Consider the following 13,862-nt stretch of genomic DNA (forward strand, 5'->3'; position numbering starts at 1 on the left):
TCTTTTTCGAATTATTAGATTTCCCAAAAAGTAAATAATTCGACAAGACTCTCTGATCATCTTTTTTTGTTAAAGTTCTCTGAACATCTTCAGTATTTTTCATTTGTAAGACTTGAAACGTGTGCAAGGATTCGAATCTACGGCAGGGTACGTATCGTCACCAGTTCTGTTAGATTTATTGAAGCTCATAACTAGAAAGAATTTGTTTTTGCGTCATTATCCAAAATGTTTTATATTTACAACAATTAATTTTAAATGAATTGGTTAAGTCGGCAACCCTAAGGAGGAAGCTAGTAGGACGTAATAACTTTTAAGCTATGTCAGTACAGTACGACGACATATATGCATTAAATTATGTCTTCTTGAACCGCTGATCAATTCGTTTCTAAAACAATGGAGAAACTTAAACTTTCGAAAACTTGGTTAACATAACCATCGAAACCTTTACACATGATCAAACGATAGCATGAGAACACCTTAATTATTAATTTTGATATTCCAAACTACTCTCTCAAAAAGTTATACTACCTAAATCAAATTTTACCAAGTGCGCAAAAGGAAAAGAGATTGAACGTTTCGAATGTGAATACATTACCATATCAGTGAATTACATACTTTGTGTCGGCTAGAGACGAATGTTTTAATTATGTTAATCTAACACCACCAAAGGTTTATATTAATCAGGCAAGATTTACACCCATCATTGCAATGGATCTATTCAAAGACTATATTATGAAGTTGTCCTTTTCTCCTTTGGTGGTGGGGTTCTAAAAAAGCCAATTCATATTCAAAAAGTTGCTCCATTATTACATCATCAATAGTGTCGACAATATCAAATAGTGATAACGCGGACTTTTAAATTAAGTTTTTGATTTTTTTTTTGTTTGCTGAGAAAAGATATGAGTTTTCGTCTATTTTAGCTATATTTGCACGAATGTTTATTTATACGATAGTTTTGTTCAGAATGTAAAGAATTCAGAAGAATGGATAAGAATGTAGCCGTATATATCCATGAATATGCACTGTTCCTTATCACAAATCAATAAAATTTCTGAAAATAGTTTGTATGTAATGTGAATCAATATGCACGATAGCTTATAAATCATTCACATATGCTATATATATGGATATGAGGGCTTCACTTAGTTAATTAATTGTTGTAAATATAAAACATTTTGTTATGAATATTTACAAATAAATTCAATTATACTTGATTGTCGTAAATATAATACATTTTGAATAATTAATTGTTGTAAATATTAAACATTTTGTTATGTAAATATACCTTGATTGTTGTAATTAATTGTTATGAATACCTTCGGTTAAAATTTATAAAAATTCTAAATAGAAGCGTTTACTCCATCATCTTGGTATGTAGAAATTAGCAAATCTATCTTCCCATTCCTTTTTTGTTCTTGTGATATAATTCTTCTAAAGACATAAGAAAAAAAAAATTTATAAAAAAGACAAAAGTGAAAGTTTCATTGTGCGCACTCGAAATTGTTAAAATTTTTGTCCCAAATCATTACTGTTGGTGTTTGATTTTAGACTAGAAAAGTTATATTATTAGACCCTTAAAACTGTTCAAATACGAATGAACACAGTAAGATTATTCTATATTAACAGCATGCTTTTTTTAAGAATTAATTAACTCAGCCTAAAACTGACCGACCGATCGATACATACAAATACAATTATTTATGAAGATCCAATATATTTTACAAAAAAAATTATAGCAAATATGTAATGTGGCAACGAATTTGTACTAGTTTCAATGGTTGAAAGATTTATTCTTAAGTTGGAAAACGAAATTTTAATTTCTTTTGCTAGTACTTTGTCATCGTCGTTCAATAATAATCCACACAGATTTTTTTCTAATTTTTTATTTGTCGACGTCAGCCTTTTATATATTTTTGTTGGTCCACCCACACCCACTAGTAATTTATGAGCTGGAATCAGATATCAGCAGCCCAAAATATTGAATGAAGTTAATGAAGACTACAAATTTAACTATTAATTACAAAAAAAAAAGATAGTAGTAGAGTAGTATTACTAAGAAAGAGAGAGTGAAGAAGTCGACAAATGTTGAAGAAGAAGAAAAAAAAAAAATCGTACGGATAGATAATCCAGCTGTCTTTGCTGGGTTACACAGTGTTCGTGTTATCTCGACAACTCTTGGACCCCTTTTTGACTACGGTTTAAAGATCCGCGTAACACGTGTCCCAACCAAGACAAACCACGGTCTCACGTGATTCAATTATTACACCCTGCTACCATATATTATATAAGGTATTATATTAAGTTTCATTCAGTGAAAGTACAATATGACTAGTCGACACAAGAAAAAAAAGGTACACAGTAGAAAAAAATATGGGGTTATTTTGGACAAAAAATTAGCAAATTGGCAAACAAAAATCTCAAAATTAGATAGACTACATTTTTGTTTTTCTAAGTTTAATCTCTTTATATTCATAATTAGTATCATTTTAATTCTTGTTTAGGGTTTACAAAGTGTTGTTTTGTATTGCCAATACAAAATTCCAATTTTAACCATATTATTTTAGTGTATTAATTAGAAAAAACTAATTAATCTATTAATAAAGAGATTTTCTTATAATTCTGTAATAAATTTGAGCCATTTATGTTAGGATGTTATGATGGTTAAAATGTCATTAAATTTGACGTTTTACTTCATCCCATTTTTTTTGTAACAACTTCATCCTTTTAATAGCACCCTCAAGACTTTCTTACTTTGTTTAGGGAATAGAAGGTACAATTCCCCTTTTTGAGTTGAAATAAAAATCGTCTGAAAGTGTGTTGGAAACACGATCTGAAAAAGTCAAATTTGGAAAATGTGGTGGTAGTAGTATTCGATTTCGAGTGTAAAGTGTGAACAAGTTATTTAATATGGAAATTAAAAAATAAAAAGGTTATTGGATATGGAATTGCAGCTTAGTTGTAAACGCCGATTCCAAGTCTTTAAAATATCTGGTTAGAAATATATGGGAAGTGCAGTCGTGCAGAGGTTGTTAAGATATTTTTGTATACTTTCATCTAATGCGTATCATTTTATGTTTTATATAATTTATCACTAGTATAACTAGTAATTAATTGTTATTTACTATAACTTTATTCATTGAAAACTCTCTTATCTTCACGAAGCTCTTTTTATAATGTATCAGTAGGAATTAACCCGCATATTATACGAGGTAATGATTTTTTAATTATCTTTAAATTTAATTTAATTTTTTTGTTAAATTAAATTGGTGACAAAAAATTTTTACCAAAAAATATAAATAAATAAAATTAGTGACAATTAGATAACAATACCTATATAAATATTACACGACCGATATTTACTTGTATATATATTATTATGCGGTTTAATTATTAATAGCTTTTTTAAATATGAAAGTGATATGATATTAATATATATATATATATATATACTTATATACATACCAACATGGATTAAAATCTAATATATATATATTCATAAAATAAAAATTTAATTGTGAATATTTTATTAGAGATCAAATTATCATTTTTAGTGAATAACTTATATAATATGTGTTAACAATGATTATATATAGGATTGTCAAAATGGAAAAACTAATCTACTTAATATATTTCACAATTTACTAAACTATTTTTTGGCCAACCCGTTAAAAAAAATAATTTAAATTTTGAAAATATAATTTCATTTTTTATATAAATAATTAAACTGATTTTCAAAAATGATACTAAATAATAATGAAAATACAAATGAAAAATATTGCAAAAGTTTAAATTTATTTTTTCATATATATAGATTGATTATTATTTAAAATAATAGAATATATTTTAATATTTTTATAAGTAAAAAAACTAAATATACTTATGATTTATATCCATATATTTAATTGAGCTTTCTATATTTATAAAACTTGTTTACGTAATATCTTCTAAGTAAAGGTTTATTTATGTAATATCTTATAAATAAATATTTATTTATGTAAAATATTCTGTAATATTCATTTATTTATGAAATGTCTACTCAAATAATAATATATATATAGAGATTTGTTACTTTTTAGTGAAGATAAGAATTCTTTTTAATGAATAAGGTTAAAATATCATAATCTACCACCCTTACTCGCTCTCCGTTTGTAGACCTCAGCGTCAACTCCTGTTTCATCGACCCAGTTTCACTACTTCGAAAAGTTTGAATTTCTTTTTTTTTTTAATGAAGTGGTGCGAAATCTGATAATACTTGACACCAAGTTTTAATCCAGCTCTTGAACTCAATCACACTCTCGATTACTCTCTTACCTTGGCTTACAGTCTTACACTATACAGAAATTCATCATCGAGTTCTATATATACTGACATACACCATAGAAATTCACAAATTCGAAAAGAATACCAAAAGAAAGCCATTGATTTTGTTTCAAAAAAAAAAAAGACGAGCTTATTTAAAATTATGTTAAGCTTTACCCTTAACCAAGCCCAATCAAACTCGATTTACTCGATTAATCTCATTGATTAACTCTAACCCGATAATGTAGTCTCAGTCCTTATTTAAAACTGGAAAAAGCCTGCGATTTTTAGGCCCCAAAATTGTTAACCAAATTGAGGAGCACATTTTAAGGGCTGCATAAATCCTGTTTTTATTACCTTTACTTAGAGCACTCGAACAAATGTTTTTTTTTTTTTTTTGGTTTTATGAATCTTTCATGATCTACATTTTACGATGGTGATCATAAATGGGATGTATAAATGAATACATGATTTTATGATAAAATGATGTCAATTTTTTTTAATAATGAATATACACAAATATAGTACGTTATGAACGTGGTCCTCCTTTGAATAATTTGTGCCGATGATGGTTACAAGCAATACCTACTTGGTCCGATTCTGACCACTACGTCTATAATTCTGAATGTTAACAAAATAGGATTCTGGCTTTAAAGTAGGACACAATATACACAAAAAGATAGCTCATTATAAACATGACCAATTAGAAAATAGCTTCATAGCCAAACATTTCTTTTTGAGCCATTGAAAAGTACGCCATTATGATGTGTCGAAAGCAAAGTTTGTCGTCGACTATCTACAAGTCAATTATGTAAACTTAAACGTTTCTTTTATAAAGATGAATCAAAATCAAAGATTCTTTATGTTTTTTTTTCGCCTTTTTGGGACTTATAGATCGATCCTATTCAACCGGCAACATGAAGGTTATGATTATATGTTTGTTTGCCATCTACGACTACGACGAAGATAAATCAAAACATTCAAGATACAATCTTATGAATATGTGAATTTACAGGAGATGGAGCATAACAGAATTGAATCAGACATCTTTCCAAAACGTGTTTGTTTGCTGAGGGAACACTCAAATAACATGGTTGTAGTTAAAATCTTGTAAGTTTAGTCTTAATTAAAAGTATAAATATTGTTCTTAGCCAGGAAAAAAAAAGGTATGGATACTGTAGGAAATATGCTCAAGAAATTTGATGTTCTCAACTCTCTAAGTATATACAACTGATTCAGTTGATGAACACATCTGTGGTGTGATTCTGAAATTAATTAATAAATTGAACTCTCCCGTATGAAATCAGAAACCCTCATGTTTCATCGTTAATTAGCTGTGTAACTTATGGCTACGAGCTTCTCCGCACGTTTTAATAAATTGACGAGTTTTGCTACAAGCATTTTGCTATTGACCAATGAATCTCTGCTAATCACATGTTGTTCTACAGATTTCAAAACCTAATAGTATGTGGTTTCATCAAGTTTGAAAAACTCTGTTGTACCAAATGGAATGAAGTATCATATAAAATATGTCAAATCTCTCGGGTCTAGAGTGCCAAAGGAAATGCTTCTGCACCATCTTGACTCTCATCTGCATCTCTCTGTACCTATCTTCAGTTATTGACACTAATATGTTCTTCAAATCAGGAACATCTCTCTCCAACACAAATACCGCAAAAGACTCCCAATTCAGGACTTCGAAGAAGGGAGGCACAAAGTTATCGGATATGATAACCGGGACACACTCGTAGAACAGTGCCTCCACGACCCGAGGGCTATTGACTTCATGCCCTTTTGGGCAAATGCAATACTTGCTACTCTTCATGTACTCCATGTAACTCTTTTTGCCTTTGGATTTTGGTATCTCGCTGAATATCTTCATATCTGGATCTCTGTTACCTCCCCAGTTTTGTAATAAGCGAGGTCTAAGGTAACCGTGCATTCCTCCTGCAAAGAAGGCAAGTATCTGCCTTTGTGAAGAGGGTTTACCTCCTAGTGCCCTAAGCGGTCTCCTGGGAACAAGAATAGTTGTCTCGGGAAGAGCTACGTCTTTACCAAACACAAAACCTTCTGAAACATCAGAATTGCATAATGCTCTTATGCAGTTAGCCATGTACTGCCTTGTCTCGGAAGGAGCCTGACAACATGGATTACAACCAAAGAAGAAGTGGATCAAATGGTGGTTTCATAATAAGTGACAGAGTAGATACAGTAGACTTAAAGATTACCCAGTCATGACAAGCGACCAGAAAATGATCTGATCCTCCAGTTCTGTTCCAGAAAGGATATTTCGAGGAAATCATGTCCAAGTAGTTCTTCAAAAACTCAATGAGATTCCTGTCGCTGTGAGAACCAGGGACATACAGAGTTTCTTCCAACATTTTGGAGCTGAAAGGAAGATAAAATAGGTGAGCTTTACTCGGGTCCTTGGTGACAAATGTTTTGCTGGCCTTGAGCTGTTTCATAAACCATCCCTCAGATGCATATATTCCTTTCAGCACTGGCTTATGCAATACGGGTCTTTTGCCTTCTCTGTATACATATACTTTGAGCTTTTTCTCCATCAGCTCATAGCTCCTGCAAGTGAAAATATAGATGAAGAGACATAAAAACCCATCTAGACACAACCTTCTGGCCAAAATACAAAAGCTATGCCTAGATACAGGAGAATGCATTCGAAATGCATAAAACTGATATATTAAATTACCTTTTGAACATGGACAGATTCCAATACAGAGGACCATGCAGTAAAGGGTCATTCTCCACCATCGGTGGGTTCTCAATTTGGGTTCTTGCAAACAACAGCTCTGTATCAACTGCAGAAGACCGCTTTAGTTTCTGAAAAATACGAGAACACATACATTAACAATAAGATATAAAGGTGTAGTAGTAGAAACAAGAACATTTCTTATCTAATCACATACTTATAAACACACACCAGGGAGACATGAGAAGTGCGGCTTTGATGCAATAAATTCATCATCTCAGTGATAGGAACCACCCCAGAATTTGAAACATTCATCAACCTTTTCACCTCTGGGGAAAGATTATCGACAGAAGTATCAGATTTACTCTCCAGAATCTCTACATTCCTACTATTTTCATTAACAATGTCAGCATCTTCGACTATATCACTGTAACTCCCGTTTGAGCTGCTCCCTGTTCGTAGCAGCAATTCAAGAGTTTCCTTATCTTCTGCATCCTCTATGAAACTATCATGGGATTCAATACTTTCACTCTTATCAGAGCCAATAATATGGTCTTCTTCTAAACCGGTTCTTTCCTCTTTAGCTACCTCAACGGATCTCGAGCTACTAAAATTCAATTTTTCAGTACCAGATAATGGCCTGATGGGTTCTGTGCTCCCATTAATAGATGATATCGGAAACTTATCTTCAGAAGGTAAAGAGAATATAGCACCACCAAAATAATGTATGTTCACGAACTGGAAGGTGACTATAAATATGAAAACTACACCAGCAACTCGTAACAACTTCATTGCATCGACCGATTGAGTTCTGAAAACTAGCCACTAGATCCTGGTGGCAAAAAGTATATTAAGTTGCTACAAATTCAACATCTACTCCATGACTGATGACACAATGAACATCGCCATCTTAACCACAAATCTGCAGGATAGAATAAAACAGAGAATTGAATTCAAACACACGAATTGGATACTACAACTAAATATTACTGTTACGGATCTTACATCATTTCCAAAGTTTTAATTTTTCGTTTTTTCAAGTGATCTTTTAGCATTAAATCTTTCATTTGCTAGGACGAATCTATTACCCATTGATTGGAAAATTGAAGCGACGACAAAGAGCTGAGTCGAAAACATTTTGAAGTTAAAAAACGCAAATCATGTTTGATTTTTTTGTTGTTGTTCTTGTAAAAAGACAATAATTTCGAAACTTGAGCAGAGAGATCTTGAAGTGGCGACCCTTGTTAGATAGAAGACTGAAACTAGCTAGCAATTAAATCCTAGAATTTAACACGAAAGAGAAACTGAAAGTCGAATTATCGCAGTCGAGTGGAGAAATATGTTACCTGTAATATTTGCTGTAGCAAGAACTCGCAAGAACCAGAGAAGATTATCAGCAACAGATCAAAGCTTCTAAAGAAGAAATAAGACTGAAAGGGGAAATTTTATTTCTTTCTATATTTTATATTTTTCCCATTGAAAAGAAAAAAAAAACTCAGAAGTCCAGCTGTGAAAATGAAACGATAAAGATGTGAAGGACCTAAAGCCTTTTTTTTTTAAAAAAAAAGAGAGTCTGTACCACGCTCTCGTCTCTGATTATGCCGAGATTTAATTTTAATTATCATATTAATTAGCAATGTTCCAACTTAGATATTAGTTTTTTTAGAAAAGTACTTAAAAAGATTTTCGGGTTTCTAATTCCAATTGAAATGTGTATGAGTGGATTTTGACACATGTTTTTAAGATTGGTAGTTCTTGATCATTTTCGAACCAAATCTCATCAACTAATATTCCAAAGTTTTCAATTAATTGTTTGAGTACATTGATCTTTTTGTTTTGTTCAAACAAAAAAAGAAAAAAAAAATCCACTATAAGTTTGAGTGAATTGATTTATTTTTCTAAATATTAATTTTTATATCTCACATTCTTAACAAGTAACTTGATACACAAGAAACAACAGATGTCAAAATCACAGCGGACACAAGGATACTTTCCTCAACACACAAGTTCAATCTTCATCACATGATGTAATTCAAGCATGAATGAGTCTTTTTGACTCAAACCCTAAATGTTTCCAGTGTACACTAAAGAACCGGTTTCAAGTGAGTTAAGAAGCTGCTGAATCCCTTCTATCCACATCTGCTTCTCTCTTTTGTTTACACATTCGAATTCAATAACCCTTTCCACGGTTTTTACCCCAAAGTAGGCTCTTCTCTCGACCATATTTTCTACTCTTCCTCTATGCGTCCATTCAGGTATGTCCCGGCACACTCCATTGACAACACCTGCATCGCAAAACCGCCAACAAACTCTTTCTTGGTTTCAAGAAAAGGTAATACAATCAACCGGAATTTGATAGAAACCGGTTTCTTATAGTATAGCTTACATTTCTTCGTCTTTGTGAAAGTTCCACCCACATGTTTGCTCTTCATTTTAAGTACCACCTATTTCAAAACCAAGAGTCTCTATATTACTATATATATGATGAATCTTGATGAAATATATCTTCCGAAAATATAAAAGAACTTACTTGCCAATTTGAATTGATGTTAAAAGATACTTGCTTCCAATGAAGATCCCCTGTCACCAACATTTTCTAAAACTTTACATCGATAGCTTCACAAATCACAAGTATAAATGTAATAATTGTTTTTGCTTGGATGACAAGTTACCTTTGCGGGTGCGTTTGAGAAGCTCTTCTCCTCTAGAGACGAAAGTCATCGCTCCAAATACATTTCTCTCTTCCCTTTCCACGTTCTCCTTTGTTGAATATACCAATGCTTTGTTCTCCTTATTCCTTTCCATTCTTGACCTTAGAATCGCAGCTCCTCGCAACGCTAATATTAAAGATGTATCCGATTATAAACCAAACCTCAACCAAAACGGAAACTATTTAAACATTCGTTAAACTATATTACTACCAACCTGTTGCAGCACTTGCCGTTAAAGCCATGATGTCTCCGTTAGTCTTAGCGTTGGTCGCAGAGCTAACGGCCGTCTCTATCTGGTTATAGCCCGCTCCTATCTCTCCCGCCATTTCAATGCAATGCGAAGCGATGAGAGCGGCTGCAGACGCGACTGCAACCGCAACTTTTGTTGATTCACCAGCATTTTCTGAGGATGCGATTGCGTTAGATGCTGCAGTTGCGGCTACAACCGCAGCTACACTTGCGACAGAGACCGCGGCGTGAATCTCAGCGTTGCGAGTTCGAGTCTCTTGTTTCTTCTTCTCCTTCTGATCCTTTAGTCTTCTTCCCATGGTTCTTCCTTTTATCATGCTCTTATACAAATGCTACGTCATTCAAAATAAAACTTGAATTATCATTTTCTATTTTTTATTTATTCTTTGTTTGTGAAATTAAAAAATCCAAATATGTTAAGAAATTGGATTATATTTTATCAATATTTTCTACCTAAAAAAAGATAAATTGGATTTCTAATATTTTATCTAGTAATTTCTTGGCCGCACTAGTTAATTAGTATTATCATTTTCATTTTTTCTTCAAACATGTAACATCTTCTCTGAATCTCAGTCGAAGAAAACTGAGACACTTTCACATAACGTGTTATGTGTATATCTAACCAAATTGAATATTATGTTTTCCGTTTTGTGTGCTAGTAATCTTCTCTTTTTTTTTTCTTCTAGGTACACATGATGTTCGAGTTTGAATGTTATGTAAGAATATGATTATTAGTTGGGATTTGGGAACGCGGTTAACTAATGTTTGAGTCCATTAGTTTTCTGATCATATGCAATCATCAGTCTATAGACTAAAATTATTTTAAAATTTGAACAAAACAAAAGTAACCAAATCAGAATCTCCACTATTGACTCATGAATCATTATATTCACCGTTTTTATTATATCAAAAACGAAAAAGGGACTGAATAAACAACTGCATGAATTCATTATGACCATTAATCATAATGCGTTCTCTTTTCTCTCGGTTATTTTTTTCTATATACCAAAAGTTCCAAAACCAACCAGCTTTTTTCTTTCTTTACGTCGGCTCCTTTTGGTAACGATATGATTGATTTGAGACAAAAGATAAACCGGAGAATACCGGTATGATAGGTCATACCTTCATTTCTTTGCCGGTTCTTGGAGAAATTGGAGGGCTAGTCTTGTTTCCTATATGTGGCAGCAGCTGAAAAGTGATCCAGAAGAGTAAAATTCATATTAAATTCATGCTTTAGGTATAATCGATTTACTTCTTTACTAACACACACACACAACAACCAAAGAAATATAGACAAACTCACATGAAGTGTTTATGCGCAAAGTTTAGTTACTTTTTACGAAAAAAAAATTAATTAACCTGCAACCGTGTGATAAAAAAAGTTATATATGCTCGTTAGAAAAAAAAAATAAAATAATAATTAAGTAAACATAAAACAATTTAAAAGTTGCTATCAGCAAATCACAAATGCATGCTGTTTTACCAAAGAAAAAAAACAATTCACAAATGCTTAATACCTTGAAAAAGGTTTTAAGTGATATTTTAATGTGTAATTTTATTGAGTATACATTTAAAAAAATATTATCATTTACTATTAGGGAGGTACAATATTATTACAGATATCAAACCAGTATTTAGTATGTCTGATACTAATGTTGAGTCCCAAAATGATATACGGGACGTTTATATGACAAAAAATGAAACTCCACTTAAGAAATTGGATATTCACATCAAACGTAACATATACTAAAAGGAAAATCGTACGTCCCACAATGTTTAAATCACGGATAAAAATGTCTATAATTTTGTTTAGGGACTTTTGTTTTCTCTGCGGAAAATTTTCACATAGAATATATATATATATATATATAAAATATTTTTTAAGCATCATTTTTTGCTATTGTCATAGTGTAACTTTGACCAAAAAAGAAAAAGAAAAACTGTACCGAACTAGAACAGCTGATCCAACTGAGAAAATGGGAAGAAATCAATATGGCTTACAAGATCACGAGAAGAAGCCATGGAAGTAGAATCATCTTCGTCTTCTCTATCTTCTTTATTGGTATTAACAAGAGTAGAGAGAAGAAATGAGTTAGTGTCGGCAGCAGAATTGTTGAAGAACGCTCTTGTGAGTTCGACGGCAGAAATGCTCCATGATCTCCCTAGAAACTCCATCGTCTCCGTCGGCGTCTCCGGTGGTAAAGCCGTCTTCACTTCACGCGCCACCGTGGCTGGACCTTCTTCTTCTATGTTCTCTAGTTTTTTCCATGAACAATCTCTTCCCGTATGGGACATCATCACTGAAAAAAAACCACACATCTCCAAAATTAATTAATGCGACCGATTAACCAAATTAACTAAGGGCAAAAAAAAAAAAAAAAACTTACATTGGTCTAAAGTAGTGGGATTTTGTGTGAAGAGGGTTTTGTGCAAACTTGTCATTGTTGATAGAGATTTCAGATTGATGAGAGAAGAATCACTATGTGACTTTGGCTATATATGTTTTTCTAATTGATTTCCTCTTTCCTATTTTTTTCTTACATTTTTGACGGAAAGTAATAACTCCTTTTGTAAGTAATACATAAAGAGACAAAATAAAATACAGTTCAGTCAAGTGTTCTTTTTGTAATATATTTTTTATTTAATTGAAATTTAAAATTTGTTAAACAACTTCTATAACGAAATGGAGAAAGAGAAAAAAAGAGTATTTTTTCTTAACATCTTCCTAAACTCGTTTACTGAAGTAATCCTTTTGACACCCATATATACTATAGGCCGTATGTCCTTTTAGATTTTGTTTCGAATCTGTTTCACAAATTTGTCTTTTACCTTAGCTTTAACTAGTTCGATCAAACCTGTTTAACCTTCATTTGTTTCCTGAGTTTTACGATTCAAATTCACTGGCTAGTTTTTAAATTAATATATCATAAATTAATACTCCTGTAAATACTCAATAACGACTTTGATGACAAGGAAACATTAGTTAAGCCATATTTTGAACTGTTTTCAAACTCTTTCTGAATCATCGATCTATCATAACTCTCTTGTTCAGGCTTTTATCCCAAACAATTTCTTACCACTTTCCACGTGACTTGAACAGCGACACCTAGAGTATACTGAACTTATCAAACCATTGACGATAAAATATTTCAACAAAGGAAAAAAAGAAGAAAAAGAAATAGAGACACAACAAGTAGAAAAAAAAAAACTATTTTCTTTGGTTTTTTATCTTCTTTATCCTTTCGACTGCCCCAAATGGGTTTTGTGGGTTTAAATAAATAAAACAAAATGATGAGTGTGCCATTTGTGTTCTAATTATTGCCTAAATTGAACTTTGTTGGTAAAAACAATATCCCTTGCTTTACTTTATCCTAAATTTCGTAGTCAATAGGGAAAAATATTTCAAAATAAACTTAAACTCATATATTGGTAATGAGATAATGTTTTATCATAATCATATATTCATATATTAGCGTAAAGGCAAAGTAGAAGAGTTTATGTATCTTCGGAAGAATAATGTAAATTGGTGGAGCCATAGAGTGTGCATTCGTGATGATGGTGGACAAAGTGAGCCGATATTAAGGAACTTATTCTTTCTCCTTTTTGCCTCCCACTCATATTACACATATCTAACAAGTCGAACCTATATGATTACTATTCCATTATGATCGTGGTTCCTAGTTCCTGCCTAGGAAGAATTAGTGGAAACAAATATATTTTTTGGTTAAAGAAACGAATAAAAAATGCATAAATAAGAGGCAATTGCGAAAAATAAAGAATAATGGATGGAAAACGGACTAGAAATGAAAAATGGATCGAGTTTCTCTTGATACGATTTGTGCAGAGCTCTCAGATTGTTAACGGCTCTTTGGTTTTTACTTTTGGTTAACACCAAA

The 13,862-nt window shown here is 31.9% G+C and overlaps 2 protein-coding genes across 2 annotated transcripts; both read right to left on the reverse strand.

Annotated features, from left to right (window-relative positions):
* Positions 1 to 5,776: 5,776 nt before the first annotated feature.
* Positions 5,777 to 8,454, reverse strand: LOC18029855 (probable glycosyltransferase At5g03795). Its single transcript, XM_006412368.2, has 5 exons — positions 8,353 to 8,454; positions 7,238 to 7,928; positions 7,007 to 7,137; positions 6,528 to 6,876; positions 5,777 to 6,436 (listed from the first exon to the last, which is right to left on the reverse strand). Exons 2-5 carry the CDS (start codon positions 7,796 to 7,798, stop codon positions 5,777 to 5,779), a joined length of 1,701 nt encoding a protein of 566 aa, XP_006412431.1. The 5' UTR covers positions 7,799 to 7,928; positions 8,353 to 8,454.
* A 476-nt stretch (positions 8,455 to 8,930) lies between these two features.
* On the reverse strand, positions 8,931 to 12,423 carry LOC18029856 (VAN3-binding protein). The gene is made up of 8 exons (XM_006412369.2): positions 12,354 to 12,423; positions 11,968 to 12,266; positions 11,089 to 11,154; positions 9,932 to 10,298; positions 9,679 to 9,843; positions 9,537 to 9,586; positions 9,393 to 9,450; positions 8,931 to 9,291 (listed from the first exon to the last, which is right to left on the reverse strand). Exons 1-8 carry the CDS (start codon positions 12,406 to 12,408, stop codon positions 9,071 to 9,073), a joined length of 1,281 nt encoding a protein of 426 aa, XP_006412432.1. The 5' UTR covers positions 12,409 to 12,423; the 3' UTR covers positions 8,931 to 9,070.
* Between the last annotated feature and the right edge of the window lie 1,439 nt (positions 12,424 to 13,862).

Source organism: Eutrema salsugineum, unplaced genomic scaffold (assembly GCF_000478725.1).
Source record: "Eutrema salsugineum unplaced genomic scaffold, Eutsalg1_0 scaffold_1, whole genome shotgun sequence".
Lineage (NCBI taxonomy): Eukaryota > Viridiplantae > Streptophyta > Magnoliopsida > Brassicales > Brassicaceae > Eutrema > Eutrema salsugineum.